An 18,065-nucleotide genomic window follows, 5' to 3' on the forward strand; every position below is an offset into this window, starting at 1 on the left:
AGCAAAAATTAAGTGCGCCGTCCCAGAGGGACATTAAAAACTCCCCATTCCGTATCCCTAAAAGCAAGAAAAGAACGCTAAAATGATGTGCTCATAATCATGAGGGGCCAGAAACCCATAAGATAAACTCCAGCGAGGTATACATGCGAGGTGGTCTCCAGAGAGCCATCGTAGGAACATGCCAAGATCGATTACTGGACTAGAGGCTTCAACGCCTCCACGCCCGCCTGCAAAATCGCCTGGTTCGAAGTCTTCTTGATGCAAGCAGTCAGAATGTCAATTCCCCCGGCAGCGCGAACCGCGTCCTTTGCTCGAGCTGCAATATCACCTGATGCCGCGCAGGTCAGGTTACGCACACACACCGCGCCTCGGTGGACTAGAGCGTCGTCGTCTTCTTGGCATAGGCCTAGCAGGAGATCCACCCCGCGTGGGCGTTCCAAGACGGCGGCAATTGCCGCATCGTACTCGGTCAACATGGCGATGGCGCCGCCAGCGGCTCGTCGGGTAGGGAAATCGTCGGCATCGGTAAGGGCCAAAATAATGTGGAGGCGTTGAGACGCGCGCTTAGAGCCGTCGGCAAATTTGACAATGCCAGACTCGCAGGTCATCAGATTGCAGACCAGTTCGCACGCAGCCCGCTGCACACGAGGGTTACTGGACAAAAGAAGATCTTCCACCGCGGGCCAGCCTTCCCGGACCATCAGTTCGGCGGGTGTATCATCGTGTGGGTAAGAGGCAAGGTTCGTCAGAGCCAGCAGACTTTCGAACACGGGAAGAAGGTCACGAGGCTGGTCTACCGACATAGCTGCTGACTCGGGTGTAGACAGAAGGGAAAGCAACGGCCGCACAGCAGACGTGACCTGAGGGAAGCCGGAGGATGGGAACACATGCGCAGGGTCGACAGAGATGAGGATTCGAGCCAATGCGTGGGACGCGTTCTGTGTTGTCTCTGTGGCAAGGCTAGGATTACCCTGTTTAGGGATGGCCAGGCCGAGCAACAGCTTGACTGCACCCTGTTGGGCCAAAGCGCCCCGTGACTTTGTTCGCCGTGCCAGAGCCAAGAGGATTTTGGCTGCAAGATCGTGGATGGAAGGCATAGCAACTCGGCCACATTCCACCAGTAGTTCCATGGCGCCTGCGTTAATGACGACCCCGCAGCGGTCAAGCACCACCTCATCCTCTTCCAACGGGTCCGGAGCGGCAGCAACCTTGGCCTTGCCAGCCGATGCATCCGCGTAGTCCTTTAGCTGAGACATCTTCTTCTGCTCCTCCGAGAGGTTGGGAAGGAATTTGGTGAGGTTCAAAATGACCATCAGGCCACCATAAAGCACGGAGGAGTCGGTGATGTTCTTCTTCAGCACTGTGATCAATTCGCGGAGGAAGGAAGAGTCCTTGGCCAGCTCGTCCTTGACAACGGGCTTGACCGACGAATAGGCCAGTCCCTCGATGGCGTGGGAGATATTTTCAGCCTTGGATTCAGACATCAGTCCCTTGAAACGTTGCACCAGCTCAGAGACACCGGTGTCTGCATCCTCGACCTTACCGTTCTCGACCGTGTTAGGCTCAGAAGCTCGAATCTTCGCCAATACCACCGCTGCCAATTCGGAACCCTCGTCACTACCGTTCGTCAAGGTGTGCGATAGCCACTCGGAAAAGTCTTTGGTGACTACTTCACGGCAGGGACGATTGATGCAGGCTGCATTGAGCAGCTCCGCAATCGTAACCTCCACACGCTTGCGCTTCGCATCCCGCGAGGCTAGAGGAGTCAATGCCTTCATGAACTCATCTGAAAGGAATACACTGGCGGCAGCTGCGGGTGCCACAGGGAAGACAGCCGCTACAGCGGAAAAAGCAAGGATGAGATCGTCCAGGCGAGACTTGGCGACCTTAGCGGCAATCAAGGCAGAGAATTGCTTTGCACCATTCTCCTTGGCTACCTCCAGGTATTTAGCGGTTGCCAATGTGGCTTGACTCCGCACCTCTAATGGCAGTCGGTTGTCCAAGGACGACAGAATCACTTCGAATTCCTCGTGGTCGATCAAATGTTGCAGGCTATCGGCATCAACTGCCAGGAGTCTTGTGATTCCCTTCAGAGAGCGGCCGTCTAGGTCATGGCCCGACTCCATCAACTTCGCCAAGAACAGCTGAAACAGTTCACTTTCGCAGTGAGACCGTGTGTCCTCCGATGGCCAGAGACTAGGATCCAAGACCACGGTGTCCAGACAAACTGCGGCTCCATCGCCACGGTCGTAGATTTCATCAAAGAAAGCGGTCACGGAAACCTGAAGCTGGTTCGAAAAATATTGTCGGACACTGGTACTCTGTCGAACCAATCCTGAGATAATGTCGTCCTGTAGCTCAGACAGAGCGAGGGCGTTTTCACCCAGCAACAGCTTCAGCGATTCCAGAGCCACATTCTCTGGCGGCTTCAGACCATCTGTGCGGAGATAAACCGCGGCGCCCTTCCCGGCGGTCTCATCCTTGCGGCTCGCGTAGCGTCGGCAAAGATCTAGTAGCTGGTGGCCGTCATTTTCTTCTTGTTGGATTTTGAGAAAGGCGGCCTTCACGTCGATGTTATCGGGCGCAATAGAAAGAGCTTCTCGGAGATTACGTGATGCGGCCTATAGAGATCAATGTCAGTCAGTCAGTCTCCCGGAAATCCCTCCGGATCGCGTTCCAAGGGGAAACTATCGCGTATTACCCACCTCGCGATGACCGGCGTCGACCAACTCGACAGCCTCGCGGGCCAGTTGAACAGCGCGCTCTTCGCCTGTTGCTTGGACCATTGCAGTGATGCTGAGAGTCAGCACCAACGACCAAAAACAGTCCGTTTATCGAGTGAGTGGGGTGGTGGTGAGAAAAAAGTTACGACTCGCGCGGAAGGCGGGACTTTTTTTCTGAGGGGGGGGTAAGGCGGAGAGGCGGAGGTGCGGAGCGGGTGAGAACGAGGGAGAGATAAGTGGGCGACACTGATTTTATCAGATCGAAGTGAGCCACGTATGAGAGAAAAAGCAATGGAGTTGTCAGTCTCCGAGTTATGTTTAGAAAGTCTCCATACGGTATTACAAATATTAGCCCCTTGACTCTTTGGGTAAAGGTCAAAGTAACTAATGTGAATGAGACAAATTATCCTTCAGTCAACAGCATTATCAATCCCGCTGATAAGGCCAACCACAGCCACCCAGTTGGCCACGCCGTCGCATTGCTCGAACCTACTCGTTATATATACGTGGTATGTACTTCGGAATAAGCTGACCTTGTTTTTACCGTTAGATAGCGGTATCCGTCAGTCCCAACAGGATGAGCGGAACGCGGTAGATGCGAAGGCCGAGCATGTGGGACAGTTCTGTCCCCGCCTCTTATTCGAGGAAACCGCCGCGTAGCGCCATCCTTAAATCCATTCTCTCGCATACAGAGTACGGGTTATCCTAGCTACCGGCTTACATTCTCTTCCGGTGCTTCCCAGAGGCTCGAGAGGCTCGAGAGAGGTCAGACGAGTCATTCTAGGGGGGTTCATGGTGGATTCGCAGAATCCGCCAAGCTGATCATCCCAGTGTAGATCAGTCAAATATATCTTGGCCGCAACACCAGTCTTACCAGCCCAATCCAATTATTTAATTTGCCAGGAATAAGAAACCCGCCCATCCGATCAATAGGAGGTTCGCAGCTCAAATTGCTATTTCCAAGGTTAGATAGTTGAGTATCCGGGTTTCTAATTCCATATATCGCAAGAACCATAGGATAGCGCCATGGCGAAAAGGGCGACATAGATTCAAGGCACCGTTATCGTCCCGTGACTGGCCTTATCGCGGAGCTCCTTCTTTGAATCTCCGCCTTGCACCGCGCTTTTCTTGCCATCTCCGTTCAGGACACTCCCAGGCATCAATCAGACGATCTTGCCGTTGCGGCGCAGCGTGGATTCTTACCGAATCACCTTCGGCCCGGCCCACTTCGCCATGAGCTTCCGTCCTTGACAAGTCCCGGCATCATGAATTCCGTCGATGCTTCCGAGCACTACGAGCTCGGCGCCATCGGTTTGTCACTTCCCTCGCTGCAAACAAGCCCCGCAAGAGGTTTGCTAACAATCCCATCCCACAGATCTCGCCCCCTCTCTCCTTACGGTCGTCATTGACACAAACCCACACGCCTGGGCAGCTTTAGAAGATTCCCTCCCATTATCCAAAGCGGTCGCAAACATTCTCGTCTTCATCAACGCCCACCTTGCCTGCAACTACGCAAACGAAGTCGCCGTCGTCGCATCCCACAGCCAAAAAGCAGCATGGCTATACCCAGTCCCAAACTCAACCTCAGACCGTGAGGGAGACATCACAATGAACGCCAACGGCGCCCCCGCACAAATGAACAAATACCGCCCGTTCCGCGTGGTCGAAGAACAAGTAACCCGACGCTTAAAGGACCTAATGGACTCAACGAGTAGCGATGATCTCAAGGGGAATACATCCACCATGCTAGCTGGCGCATTGACACTCGTACTCAGCCACATCAACAGGCGCACGATAGCCTGGGCGGAAGAGCACGGCGGCGCAAGTCTAGAAGATGCAGCTGATTCAGGCGCGGGAAGCGGTGCGAATCGATACTCTGCGTCGAATGACGACGAGCGACTCCAGAGCCGTATTCTGATCGTCTCCGTTAGCGGGTCCAGTGACTCTGCACACCAGTACATCCCTGTCATGAACAGTATCTTCGCCTGCCAGCGCCTGCAAATCCCCATCGACGTGTGTAAACTCAGTGGTGATGCGGTCTTTTTACAACAGGCCTGCGACGCCACGAAAGGCATATACATGGCTCTTTCCGAACCGCGCGGGCTACTACAGTATTTGATGATGGCATTCCTGCCAGACCAGCGCTCCCGTCGACATCTTGTTCTCCCGACGAGGGAGGATGTGGATTTCCGAGCGGCTTGTTTCTGTCATCGGAGAGTGGTTAATATTGGCTTTGTCTGCTCTATCTGCTTGAGCATCTTCTGTGAAGCTCCTCCTGGTGGTGCGTGTCTCACTTGTGGGACAGAGCTGGACATAGGCGAGTATGATGTTAAGCCTGCTCTCATGAAAAGGAAGAAGAAAAAGAAGAAGCCGGCTAATGGGACCTCGGCGGCGGGGACGCCTGTGTCGACACCGACGCCGGGACCATGATTATTTCGGAATGATGGATCTAGAAATAAGATGGATACTAAGGAAACCTAGAGCTTATTTATTCTCGCTGGATTCGAGAGAGCTATTATGAAGAAATCTATCAAATCAAAATTTGCGATTCTTGCTAGAATTTTTGGGACTCCTAGGGACCTAGGAAGCATTTCTGACCACTGGCATGCCTGTAGCTGACAGAAGCAGACTAGAAAGGCCAGAAGAGAAGGATCGATCTGGATCGGAAGAAAAAAGCAATGCTCGTTATGCCGAAAGAGAACACCGAGGAAGGTTCCTCTGGGGCTCAACGCAAGTGGAAATCTCAACGTGGTTAGCCCGCATGCACCGTAGAGGTGATGACAAACGTTGTCAAGCGAATGGGAATATCAGAAGGTGTCGGTAGGATGTAGAGAGGGTCTTGAAACGGGGTTTCACGGCAGCAGACTTTTCTTAGTTCTGGACTTTCTGGTGACGGGACCTAGTCCTTGTAAACAGTTAGTAACTACCCTATTCCAACTAAATGGCTCATCTGTACGCACTTTCTAGGACGAATCATTAGCCCGCCCTGAGCGATAGATCCGTTCTTTCTGCCCCGGGACATCACAGTTTGGGGTTCGAGATCTCCAGCAGCCATCGACGCAACAGCCTGGATAAGATTAGTAATTAGTCTCAATGGCAATTGGCAACCGACTTACAAACGACTCCGTATTGTGGGCGAAGAAGAGACCGATACCTTCGTTCGTCTTTTTCACAGCTAGGATTCCGATGGAGCCACCGACCTCGCTGTTCTGGACCGCAGGGTGATCTGGTGATAGTCAGATTGGATAAAGTCAAATATCAGACGAAGGCGCACTTACCTGTGAACTCATTTGAAATCATGGAGTGAAGTGCCTCTTCTTCACTGACTGGCTCGAATACACCATTTGGGCCCATCTTCTGGCCGTAGTAAATTCGAGTGGCACAGGTACTGGCTGCAAGAGTTGATGCGATGTGTTCGCCAGTTCCAGACGTCACAACAGCCGTGGTGGTATGTTCTGGGTCAGCAGGGTCGGCGGGGATGACATGTGTTCCGATGCCAATCAATGCTGCAGGTCCTACTCGACCTCGATGCTTCATCCCAATGCCGCCAGATGAGGACCCGGCAGCGATATTGCCCCATCGATCAATCGCAATCGCCCCAACGGTATCTGTGATACGATCCTCGCCATTCTCGTCGTCGGTGGGATTGTTTGGGTATTTCTCCCAACCAGACTTAGAGTAACTGGGAATTTCATCGGTTGACTGTGACTTGACTCGGGGAAGCACACCGTCCATTGTTGACCCGCTTACTAGTAAGTCGATATCATTGTCTGGATTGAGCTGACTGGTGGAAGCCGTTCTGGCATCCGATCTACCAAGAACAGGAGGAGTGCCATGGGCAACACCAGCCGGCGCGGGAGAACCATGGCCAGTGGGAGAACGCACCCACGTAGGCACAGGTTCTTTTTGCCAACGTGCACGATCTGCCTCAAACTCTTCAATCTCGCGAGTCCAGATGGTCCAGCGTTCTCTGGCAGCGTCCGTGATCAAAGCATGAGGCGGAATGGTGGGAATATTATGGTCCCAAGCGAATTCAGTAGCACCCTCGCCCACGATGAAGTTGGGCGGAACACGCGACATGCCAGGGGATCTGTACGCCTCGTCGTAGATCTTGCGAGCCAGCATGATCGGGTTTTTGACGTCTGTTTCGCAATAAGAAACTAATCGAGGGCATTCAGCAAACGCGATGTACTTACTGGGAACAGCTCCAGCGGCACCGCTGCGACCAAGATGGTCCATGATGGACGCATCACATTCAACAACACCCTTCGCAGTCAGGTTGCTGCCATACCCGGCATTGGTGATGGGATTGTCTTCGAGCATTGAGAGAGCCATCTCCACAGCCTCGACGGCAGTCGCCCCAGTCTGCAGGACAATCATCCCAGCCCTGGTCGATCTATATCAAGTCGTTAGATGTAACCAGTCAAGTATAAAGGAGAGTTACATACTCCGAGCAGGCCTTAAGGTGCTTCGCTTCATTCTCTCGGCTGTGATATCCAGCACCGGCGTGGACAAACACAGCACATGGAACTTTCGACCGTTTGCTTCGTTCCATGTTGATAGGTTGCTCAGCATCTGGACTGGGGGGACGTGTAAAATCAGTGTGTGGCGCCATGAACTGCTTTCAAGTGAAGACGACGAGCAAAGGTTGGAAGAGCCAAAGCGAATTCTTCAAGAGAGCACAAGAGCGCGCAAAAACTTCTAGAAAACGGGAACAGAGTACTTCTGCGTGTTATTTTGCGCAGCCACAACGATGCGATATTGGTGACCGCAGCAGTTCTGACACCGTGTCAAGTGAATGCAAAGGACCAATGATCAAACTTATTCAAGGACAGGAATATGAATAGAAAGAAAGAATAAAGCCAGTTACCACCGAGGGTACTGTCCACGAGTGCGTCAAGGTCAAGAAGAATAGGATAGAATGGTAAGAGATATTTAGGGCTGAGAGCCAACAAGTATCAATTTGCGCGCGTGTGGTTTTCCCGACCACCATAGATGAATGCTCCTTCCATTTTGTATTAACGTTGTTGCCTTTCCATCTGAATTGTTAAGTGAATGTGAATGTGAATGTGAATGTGAATGGACTGTTCTTTCCTTATATTTTAGTTTGATAAAAACCGACCATGGGAAGGCACATGATGTTGACGTGACCCCCTCTTAGGTAAGCACGCTCCCCGCCTTGACTGCCTGAGCTCCGCCACGACTTCATCACCCCCCTTCGAAGGCGGACCTCATATACCTTTCTGTGTTCGCATTGGTCTGATATTCTCTGCCCACCATGGCGTCCCAAACACCAGCCGTTGTCATGGACAAGTAAGTCTCGCAGGTCCTCTGGAATTGGCTCATTACTGACCCGTCTCTCACAGCGGTACTGGTTACTCCAAGCTTGGTAGGTGACGCATGCTAGGCAATCAGATTTGATTGCTGTGATCGATTCGTACCTGGAAACTAACGAGATAATTTTGCCGACTGCAGGATTTGCCGGTAACGATTCGCCCTCTTTCGTTTTCCCTACCGCAATTGCAACCAAGGCCGGCGCCGGGAGCGCTGGAAGCTCCACGGGTTCTCGGCCTGCTGTCTCCAATAAACCCTCGTTCCTCTCTGGTAATGCTGGCGCCAGCTCACACCTGTCTGGAAAGCGTGGTACCGAGGACCTGGACTTCTTCATCGGTGATGAGGCTTTGGCCGCGGGCAATGGCCCCGGTTACGGTGTGAACTACCCCATTCGACACGGTCAGATCGAGAACTGGGATTACATGGAGCGCTTCTGGTCGAACTCAATTTTCAAGTACCTCCGCGTCGAGCCCGAAGACCACTACTTCCTCCTCACCGAACCTGTAAGCTTACCCCCAATATGCACCTCCCCCGCAGGCGATCAGAGTGGCCAAGAATGCTAACTCAGGCATCACTATAGCCGCTTAACCCGCCTGAGAATCGCGAAAACACCGCAGAAATTATGTTTGAGTCTTTCAACTGCGCTGGTCTCTACATTGCCGTTCAAGCCGTGCTTGCCCTTGCCGCCTCCTGGACCTCCTCCAAGGTCACCGATCGCTCACTGACCGGAACTGTTATTGATTCTGGTGACGGTGTTACGCACGTTATCCCCGTGGCCGAGGGCTACGTAATTGGTTCCTCTATTAAGAGCATTCCTATTGCTGGTCGTGACATCACATACTTCGTGCAGAGCTTGCTCCGTGACCGCGGTGAGCCCGATAGCAGCTTGAAGACCGCCGAGAAGGTGAAGGAGGAGTACTGCTACGTCAGCCCGGATATCGTCAAGGAATTTGCCCGCTATGACCGCGAACCCGATCGCCTCTTGAAGCACACTGTGACCTCCCCGAACGGCCGCAGCATTCAGATCGACGTCGGCTACGAGCGCTTCCTCGCCCCGGAGATCTTCTTCAACCCCGAAATCTATTCCTCCGACTTCCTGACCCCGCTCCCCAACGTTGTTGACGGTGTGATCCAGTCTTCGCCCATTGACGTCCGAAGGGGTCTGTACAAGAACATTGTCCTGTCCGGTGGTTCCACCCTGTACAAGGACTTCGGCCGCCGTCTACAGCGTGACATTCGCCACCTCGTGGATGCCCGCATTCGCGCATCCGAGGCTCGCAGCGGTGGTGCTCGCAGTGGCGGTCTGGATGTCGCGGTTGTTACACACAAGCGTCAGCGACACGGACCCTGGTTCGGAGGCAGCCTGCTGGGTCAGACGCCCGAGTTCCGAAGCTACTGCCACACCAAGGCCGAGTACGATGAGATCGGTCCCAGTATTGTGCGGAGATTCGCACTGCTCGGTGGTCCTGGAAGCTCGTAAAGTGGGTTGTCATTTATCTTTATTATCTCATATCCTTTTGTCAGCCGGTGTAGCTGGACCTTTGTTCATAGTCCGTAGCTTTTCCTCATGTCTTTCTGCCCTCTCTTCGTGACACTTTCCTCCTTTTGCTCTCTAAAGCGGGCGGCATGGCGCTGGGTTCTAGGATGCTACAGCTGGTTCCGGATGTCTCGAGTAGATAGAGGGAGGTTGGTTGAGACTCTTTGTTTTGTTTCAGAAGCGTATGAAAATGCAAAAATTATCTTTCTCTTCGCGCTTTTTAGTCTCCCTCCCAAACCCAACGCCGCAAACAAGATGCAGGTATCAGACGTGTCATGTATCCAGCCCTAAGTACTATAAACAAACATTACCACCCCGATAAATATATTCAAGCAGAGCCCTCCTTGGGAGGGAACTCGGCACGGTTAAGGATAGCAACACCCTCGACATGTCCAGTCTGGGGGAAGAAGTCGAATCCACGAATGCTCTCGATCTCGTAGCGGACATTCTTCGTCTCGTCACCCTGGACCATCAGCGCCACATCACGGGCCTGGGTGTGCACATTGCAGCTGACGTAGACCACGCGACGAGGCTTGTAGTCAAGCATCTGCTTGATGAAGTCCTCAGAACATCCCTTGCGCGGCGGGTCAATGACGAGCAGGGTCTGGTCAGGCGGATAAGGAACGTCCTTGAACAGGACGGCGGCATCAGCAGCAGCGAAGCCGGTGTTAGGCAATTCGTTTGCCTTGGCGTTCTCGCGCCCACAGATGATAGAGTCACCGGCGATATCGACACCGAGACTGGATTTGAAGAGCGGGGACAGAGTAATGGTGAAAAGTCCGGAGCCGGAGTAGGCATCAAGAAGATACTTGATTGGCTTGGAGTCTTGATCGTTGCCAGGAGGCATGGCCTGTGAGCGAATGAATTCGGTAAAGCCAGAGAGAATCGAGTTGTTGTTCTGGAAGAAGCCACCGGCTTTGTTGCTGAAGACATAGTCGTCAATAAACTCGACGGATGTAGCGTTGTTGTCGGTAATACAGCGTTTCTCTTCGATGTAGTTTTCGCGCTCAACGCGGATTACATCGCCGGTGTCCGCGCCAGGAGTTGGTACTAAGCCGTTGTTGATCTTGGTATTGGAATCTTCTGGGGCTGTCTTGGAGATACGGCTGGTTGACTCCCGCATCAAAAGAGTAGCGCCCTTCTTATAGGAACGGATGTTTGCAGCAACACGCTTTCTCTCACTCTTGAGACCAAGACGCACGACTTCCGTTCCAAGAGGGCAGTCCTCAATATCAAGATCTGTTCTCCTGTTCTTGTATGTGAATCCAATGGGAGGAACTTCAATCTCAACCTCGCCGGACTCTTCTTGAGCTTCTTGCTTCTTCCTGCGACCAGCGCCATTCGCAAAGTGAGGTGTGAGTTTTGTGCGGTATCCGTATTGCATGGGAGAGGGGAATGTTTCTCCAATGGTGGGAACCAATTCGGGAATCAGTCCAGAGAAGTTGGCATAAGCCTTCTCGACGATGCGCCGCTTATGCGCCAGCTGGTCCTCGTACGACATCATTTGCAATTGACACCCAGAGCACTTGCTAAAGTATCCGCATCCAATCAACGAATCGTTTCTCTGAGGACCCGGCTCAATCACACTCAGGAAATCAGTGACACTGTATGACAGCGCGGGGTGGTGGCGGATGACCTTCACCCGGACTTTGTCTCCAGGAACTGTGAACGGCACCACAAACACATGGTCCGCCTTCTCCGAGAGCGCAAGTCCATCACCAGTTGAGGAAAGCTCAGATACGGCGACATCGATCTCAGTGAAGGTCGCTGGGAGAATGGGCTTCGTGGGGTTCTGGTCGCCATTCTGGTCTTCTTCGGGGCGATTGCGTTTAAGGAGCTGATCAATGTCGGCCTGGAGAACTTCATCAGATCCACTAGCCTTGTCCTTGCGCTCGACCTTGGCCTTCTTGAACTTCTTGCCGCCAAAGTGCTTCTTTGGAGTGTTCTGCATTATTGCGACGGGGACTGGCGCATTGGCTGTGGGCGAGGTGGAAAGGTTAAGGAACTGTCGTCTAACAAACGGACGAGGCAGAACCGAATAAGCAAAAGATGACCGTCGAACAGACGAGCGCAGGGCCAACATGAACGAGGATCCAGAAAGTCGAAATTCTGGAAATTTATTAGAAAGGCAATCTGCGGCACCATTGATTGGCCAGGGACTCACCGCCCGCGAGCAAGAAATTCCTCCCGAGTTCAACATCGCCGAACCTCGTTGTTGTCCGCGTCGAGGCTCCGCTGCGTTTCCATTCTTTTCTTGTTTTAAAGCTCGTGGCTAGCGAATTGCTGGCTGTTGAGTATTATCACCTTTCATCATGAGTCTTGCCCGGCCGGCAAGATGTCTGTTCTGCAGCTTCTCCCGTGCTGCCACTCCGATCACGCGAATTCCCCGTCGCCAATTCCACCCGACACCGGCATCATTGTCGAAGCGGACACCGAAGTTCCGTAATATCAAGGCCGCCTCGTACACCGAGGAAGAACAGGCCAAGTTGGCCAAGGTGTACTCACCCGAGCAATTGGAGGCCATCAAGGCCGGCGAGGCCGCCATCGACCCGGAAGACTTCGCCGAGCAGTTCCATGAACGTACCGACCCGCTGGCATTCAAGTACCTAGACGACTTCTCCGTGATCGAGCCAAGCGTCGACCGCAATGTTCGCGCCCCCCAGTCGAACTCGGACTACAACATGAAACTCAAGAGCGAGAGCGAGTTTATGGAGGAATTTGGCCGTTTCTTCGCTGAGGGTCCAGAAGACCCGACAGGTGCTGACTTTGTCCGGTTCGCAGAATCACTTCGCGTCACCAATGGAAAGGAAGCCGCCGAGCTGGATCCTCACAGCGCTTTGGTTCCCGACCTTTTCGGCCCCAATGAAACTATCGACGAGCCCCGTGTGGAGGAGCGCAAGACTGCCGAGGAGCGTGGTGAGAAGGAGCGCTCGCTGGCGGCTGAGGAGATGACTGATGCTCTGAAGAGCCTTCTCCTCGCTACGGGCTACACGGAGCGCCAGGTTAGGGATCTCCGCACCAAGACCCTGGTGTCCCACAGCGTCGTGAACCAGACCCGTCTGGGTAAGGTCCGCCGTGCTTACCGTCTCTCCATCGCTGGCAATGGCAACGGTCTGTTGGGTATCGGTGAGGGCAAGTCCGACGAAGCTTCCGATGCGAAGATCCAGTCGCAGTACCGTGCTATCCGCAACATGCAGCCCATCCCGCGCTACGAGAACCGCACTATCTTCGGTGACGTTGAGGGCAAGGTCGGAGCCGTAGAGTTGCAATTGATGCACCGTCCCCCAGGTATGCTATACTACTCTGCAGTCGCACGACCCCCACTAATTTCCTCTAGGCTTCGGTCTCCGTGTCCAGTATCTTATCTACGAAATGTGCCGTGCCGCCGGTATCCACGATCTCGCTGGGCGGGTTGGTCGCTCCCGAAACAAGATGAACACCGTGAAGGCCGCTTACGAGGCGCTCATGAGCCAGAAGGACCCCGAGGAAGTTGCTCGGGCTCGCGGCAGGAAGATGGTCGACGTGCGCAATGTGTACTATGCGGGCAAGGCCTAAGCTCACTTGAGTTGTCGAGTCGTGCATATTCCCTCGGCGTGTATATAATGTCTCTTTCCCCTTCTCCTTTCTTTTGCATGTACTTGTATTTGTACCTGTTCATCATATGTTTTAAAAGGATCAATCATCAATGGCATTGTCTTCAAGATTTTGAATAAGTGCAAACCTCTAGGGCTGGGCATATAGCCAGAACAAGGAAGTTTGTAAATGTGCCAGACATCTTTATTCTCTGAACTCTTCTAAGCCTCCTATGCTGTTTCTTAATAATCGCAAGCTCTTTTTGGACATGTGTATTTTGATGAATTCCTCTTTCGGGGTACTATGAACTTCGAGTATGCCCAGACCGATAGTGTCATACCTAGATACACAATATCTCCTAGGTTCAGCTGTACGTGGAGATAAGTCCTTTCTATTATCCCTGAAGAACTCCTTATTTCCAATGCCACGCCAATCAAAAAGAAACCCCCAGGGTATACGCAGATAAACAACACACCCAGTATTAAGAAAAAGAGATCACTGGAATGTCAAATCCCGATCCGCCTCATATCCCCCACCATGCTGAAACCCCGTATCCTGAAACTGATCATGCTCAGTCTGCTGCTGCTGTTCCTGATCTTCATTCCAGATCTGTTGCTGCAAAACAATACTGTAAACACTGGCCTTGAGCAGCGTGCACACAGTCGCAGTCTTGCGCTCTAGGAGCCTCATTCCATCGAGAGTCATGGAAGCCGGCGAGCCGGCAAGATCAGCGACTTTTTCAGAGAGCTAAGTGGAACTGAGGATTAGCTGAGAGCTCGTGTGAATTGGTTGCGGGGAAACGCGGGTTGGGGAAACAAACCTGGTTCACGTTCCGGAGGAGTCGTGAATATTCGTCTAGGACTTCTTGTTCGAGTTCAGAAACGAGAGGATTGTCGTTTCCTAGGAGGGGGTTGTTGGAGCGGCTGTGGGATCGGGGGTTTTCCGCGTCGGACATGTTTTGTTCTTGCGGGATGGGAGGGGTTGTGCTTGCGGGGTCGTCTTCGGCGAAAGAGTAGTCCTGGGCCTCTGGGTCTTCGGAGGCTGCGAAGGCGGACATGGTGGATGGTTGAGGTGTCGTTGTTCGTTTGAAGAGGGAGAGCGTGAAGTGGAAGGTGTTATTGGTTGTTGGCCCGATTTTCAAGGTTGGGTTGGGCGGAGCTGTTCCACTCCACCGCTTCGAAGTATACAGTTCAGTTCACCTCAGCACTATTTGATATACGATCTGATGTCACAAGGTCGGGGAGTTTTGCAAAATAATTATTTTCTCGGAATTTTGAATCGCTGCAGAGAACACAATAAGCCCAGCAGACGACAGGCCACTTTCGCATCAGATACAAATCACATCGAAAGGCCAAGATAGGACCGAGGTTCGTTAAGAGATAGAGCCACGCCATGAGATTTGAAAATACGAAAGCAAAAACAAGAAAGCCAACACGGATTCGAAAGTATCACAAGTATTCAGAAACAGATATCCCTAACGCCGCCCGCTGCATACTAGAAAAAGTGAACCGATGTATAACGCAGCTTTCAGCAAAAAGAATAGACCCACGCAGGGAAAACAAGAAGCACATGGAATCGTGAGAGTGAGTGGTAAGAAAATGGAGAGAAAACGCAAGTTCGAGGCCTTCGGCGATCATGGGAATGCAAAATGCAAAGTGTGAGATGGCCAGACAAACAAGGCTCCGTAGAGCAGAAAGCATACGTGTATCAACGCAGAAGGCCTTGAGGCACTCCTTACAACCGGGTAGATTGTAGGGGATTGCAAGAAAAAAATTGAATGCAGTCGTCAATGCATCATGGTCGTTAACGAGCCGATGCCCAGGCGGCTGTCCCCCATGTGGCAGGAGAGAATGAAGGAAAACAAAATACAATATGGGCTATGCTCGCCAGCACCATCAGTGGTCTCCCTCGTGGTGGAGAGTGACGCTGTTGAATTCCTCGAAAGGATCGTTCAGCTCGGCGTTGGGCGTTGCCAGGCCAGAATCCATGGGGACTCCCTTCAGCTTGGCGGGGTTGGTACCACCGATATCCACACTGCCACTTTCCTTGACATTGCGGAAATTCACTGTGTCTGTACCAGCACGACCCTGAGTTGGGATCATGGGTGGCTTCATATGGCGGATGAGTGCCCATTGCGTCGTCCGGAAGAAGGGGTGGGTTTTGACATCCGATGCACCGGCACGGGCACCGAGACGCTTGGTCTCGTCCTTGATCAAGAGCTTGCGAATCAAAGACTTGCACAAGTTAGATGTCGGTTGCGCACCCGAGTGCTCGGGGAACTGCGCATCATCACGCAGGATACTGGCAAATGTTGCGTTACGGTTCTTGCCCTTGAATGGAGTGGTTCCGTACAACATCTCATAGATCAAGATACCCAAAGTCCACCAGTCGACTGCACTAGTGTGTCCGCAGCCTTTGATGACCTCAGGGGCGATATACTCTTCAGTTCCAACGAAAGAATTTGTGCGGAAATCCGCAATGCAGGATTTGGTGTCAATGGTGGGAAGAGCAGCACTGGCGTTTCCGCCAACTCGGCCAGGAATCATAGTAGGAGCACCGCCGGGTCCGGACTGCTTTGACAAGTCGAAGTCCGAAAGCATGATATGACCAGATTGATGTAGGAGAATATCTTGTGAAATGTTAGTCAATGTTCGGGCCAATCTTCAAGAATCAGGATTGACAGGACACACATACTCTCAGGCTTAAGATCACGGTAGATGAAACCCATCAGATGGAGGTACTCGAGGGCAGCAGTCACCTCAGCAGCATAGAATCTGGCAGCATCCTCCGAAATGCATTTGCCAGGCCGAGTTTGAAGAGTTCGGAAGAACTCTCCTCCGCTGCAGTACTCCATGCAGAGGTACAAATAATCCTCGGACTGGAACGAGTGGTACAGGGTGACAATGAACGGATGGTTCGATGTTGCCAGAATTTCCTGCTCAGCTAGAGCACGCTTAATCTTGTTTCGCTTAATCATTTCCTTCTTGCTCAGGACTAGACAAAGGTTAGCATTGATAATTTGCGCGCGACTTTCAAAATGTAACGTACCTTTCATGGCATAGAGACGGCTCGACTTCTTCTCGCGGACCAAGTATACCTTTCCGACATCACCCTTGCCAATCAACTTAATCTTATCGAAACTAGCAGGTCCCACCTCCACATTACGAATCTTGATCGAATTCGAGCTGTATGTGCGGCGGAAACTGCCCTCCTCGTTGGCTAGCTTATGGGCCAGACCGATAGAGGGCACAGAAAGGGAAAGCTCTTTTTCGTTGGCTGAATCCGAACCTGGAAACTCAGCAAGAGCCTCTTTGCTGATCTCAGCAGCCTGAGGACGATCTTCTCCGCTTGCAAAGAGACCCTGGGCATTGGGAGCAGACGCCACACGACGCAGCTTGCGAGCTAGCTCTTCTTTGTTAGCGGTAGTAGCCTGCTCCGCAGCCGAAACCCCAGTGACCTGTAGCTCAGGCGTATCAGGCGGGGATGAGGGCACAGACCCATCGTTCCGATGTCGCAATGCAGGTTGACCCTGGTGGGCAAAGTATGGATTGGCAGTCGCCGTAGGCGAGACTCCGTCGTCAAGGGGATTGCCTTCGCTGGCAACTGTTGTTGAGCGGTTGCGGCCGATGGTAGGCAGGAATCGAGACTGGCGGAATGTCTTTTCGCTCTTGGCAGGAGAAGCGTTTTCCCGCTCGCGCTCATTGCTGGACGGGCTGCCGCTCTGCACTGATGAATGGCTGCTGGAACTATTGATCCGGAAAAAGTTTTTAATCTTTGTAGGAAGGTGACCCGACTCGTTGGAGTGTTTGCGAGAGGGCAGCGTAAGGCCGGGGAAATTCCCGCGTTTTTCGTTAGACATGGCCGATGGACTAGACGCGAAAAGCTGCGTCATGACGGACAAGTTGCGAAGGCTGAAATTGACTTCCTCCTGGGGCGGTGGAGATCAGTCTCACAGGGCAAGGTACACGAAGTAAAGGAACGGGCGGTGGGGGAGGGGGGATGTTCAGAGCCGGGCAAGATGGGGATATGCCGGGGGCGATCTGGCCAAGTATAGTTGAAACGAGGGCTATCCACCCAAATGAACGGAGAGTCAGTATCGCGCAACGAGACTCATGAATGCCGCATCTTAAAGCTGATCAGAAAAGAATGGGCAAGGACAGATTGGAGGGAGGCGAAGAGAAGGAGTCGAAAGTGGAGACGAACGCGGCCCCGGGGAGACCTGACTAATTCATCGCATTCCCGCCGGCCTTGGCTCCTTACTACGCCCTTTTCAACCTTTTCTATCCTTGTGTATCCTTGTGTATCCTTCTTGGTCATCTCTTCTGACGATAAAGTGACGGCGAATTGGCTTCGTTTTGTTTTCAAACTCATCATACAAGTAATAGTTATCTATGTTTATTATGACCGGAAAACAGAACTCTACGAAGCTTTTGAGTGGCGACAACCGCAATTTGCTACACGTGATTTGAATGGCGTCCCGGAAATTCGGACTTCATTTATCCGTCTATTTACATAGTCCGAGATAAGATAAGACCTGCTTCTCTTGGGTCTTCTGCCTCTAATTCCCTTTCTAGATGATTTAATGATTTGATCAAGGTCTTTCGAGTCCTCTTTTTGCTCCTCGCCAACATACTCTTCAGAGTGATAATACAAGGGCCACCGCCCTTGCAGCACTAACACTTCGAACACCACTTGCTATAATAGGTGAAGGTGACCTATCCCGTTTTTGGTGGTCATATTGTCTAAAACCATAAAGTCAGGCTAATGGTCTGGAACATGTGCATCCGGGGTAAGGTCTTCGGATGAAATAGTGATCTGTGATAGAAGAGAAGGGTCTTCTTCACTGACCTCACTTCGTAATCACTTTCTGTTTGCTGTAGGGAAGGTGGTTGATCACC

At 52.3% G+C, this 18,065-nt stretch overlaps 8 protein-coding genes across 8 annotated transcripts; 3 read left to right on the forward strand and 5 right to left on the reverse strand.

The window, feature by feature from the left end:
• Nucleotides 1-191: 191 nt before the first annotated feature.
• Nucleotides 192-2,786, reverse strand: N7443_000415 (UNC45-central domain-containing protein; the record flags this gene model as incomplete). Its single annotated transcript, XM_056880471.1, has 2 exons — nt 192-2,621; nt 2,706-2,786. 2 exons carry the CDS (start codon nt 2,784-2,786, stop codon nt 192-194), a joined length of 2,511 nt encoding a protein of 836 aa, XP_056745709.1.
• Nucleotides 2,787-3,988: 1,202 nt separating this feature from the next.
• Nucleotides 3,989-5,153, forward strand: N7443_000416 (TFIIH/NER complex subunit TFB4; the record flags this gene model as incomplete). The annotated part of the gene is made up of 2 exons (XM_056880472.1): nt 3,989-4,034; nt 4,099-5,153. The coding sequence occupies 2 exons, from the start codon at nt 3,989-3,991 to the stop codon at nt 5,151-5,153; spliced, it is 1,101 nt and encodes a 366-aa protein (XP_056745710.1).
• A 441-nt stretch (nt 5,154-5,594) lies between these two features.
• Nucleotides 5,595-7,338, reverse strand: N7443_000417 (threonine aspartase 1; the record flags this gene model as incomplete). The annotated part of the gene is made up of 6 exons (XM_056880473.1): nt 5,595-5,628; nt 5,684-5,790; nt 5,840-5,949; nt 6,002-6,865; nt 6,920-7,119; nt 7,172-7,338. The coding sequence occupies 6 exons, from the start codon at nt 7,336-7,338 to the stop codon at nt 5,595-5,597; spliced, it is 1,482 nt and encodes a 493-aa protein (XP_056745711.1).
• A 663-nt stretch (nt 7,339-8,001) lies between these two features.
• On the forward strand, nt 8,002-9,537 carry N7443_000418 (actin-related protein 3; the record flags this gene model as incomplete). The annotated part of the gene is made up of 4 exons (XM_056880474.1): nt 8,002-8,036; nt 8,090-8,112; nt 8,199-8,560; nt 8,638-9,537. 4 exons carry the CDS (start codon nt 8,002-8,004, stop codon nt 9,535-9,537), a joined length of 1,320 nt encoding a protein of 439 aa, XP_056745712.1.
• A 385-nt stretch (nt 9,538-9,922) lies between these two features.
• On the reverse strand, nt 9,923-11,677 carry N7443_000419 (tRNA (uracil(54)-C(5))-methyltransferase; the record flags this gene model as incomplete). The annotated part of the gene is made up of 1 exon (XM_056880475.1): nt 9,923-11,677. The coding sequence occupies one exon, from the start codon at nt 11,675-11,677 to the stop codon at nt 9,923-9,925; it is 1,755 nt and encodes a 584-aa protein (XP_056745713.1).
• A 229-nt stretch (nt 11,678-11,906) lies between these two features.
• Nucleotides 11,907-13,149, forward strand: N7443_000420 (mitochondrial 37S ribosomal protein uS5m; the record flags this gene model as incomplete). Its single annotated transcript, XM_056880476.1, has 2 exons — nt 11,907-12,882; nt 12,932-13,149. The coding sequence occupies 2 exons, from the start codon at nt 11,907-11,909 to the stop codon at nt 13,147-13,149; spliced, it is 1,194 nt and encodes a 397-aa protein (XP_056745714.1).
• A 513-nt stretch (nt 13,150-13,662) lies between these two features.
• On the reverse strand, nt 13,663-14,224 carry N7443_000421 (DASH complex subunit DAD3 family protein; the record flags this gene model as incomplete). Its single annotated transcript, XM_056880477.1, has 2 exons — nt 13,663-13,914; nt 13,988-14,224. The coding sequence occupies 2 exons, from the start codon at nt 14,222-14,224 to the stop codon at nt 13,663-13,665; spliced, it is 489 nt and encodes a 162-aa protein (XP_056745715.1).
• Nucleotides 14,225-15,062: 838 nt separating this feature from the next.
• On the reverse strand, nt 15,063-17,059 carry N7443_000422 (putative serine/threonine protein kinase (Nrc-2); the record flags this gene model as incomplete). Its single annotated transcript, XM_056880478.1, has 3 exons — nt 15,063-15,796; nt 15,862-16,161; nt 16,216-17,059. The coding sequence occupies 3 exons, from the start codon at nt 17,057-17,059 to the stop codon at nt 15,063-15,065; spliced, it is 1,878 nt and encodes a 625-aa protein (XP_056745716.1).
• Between the last annotated feature and the right edge of the window lie 1,006 nt (nt 17,060-18,065).

The sequence above is a fragment of the Penicillium atrosanguineum genome (genome assembly GCF_028827265.1).
Source record: "Penicillium atrosanguineum strain IBT 20685 chromosome Unknown utg000001l_segment0_segment0, whole genome shotgun sequence".
In the NCBI taxonomy this organism is placed as follows: domain Eukaryota; kingdom Fungi; phylum Ascomycota; class Eurotiomycetes; order Eurotiales; family Aspergillaceae; genus Penicillium; species Penicillium atrosanguineum.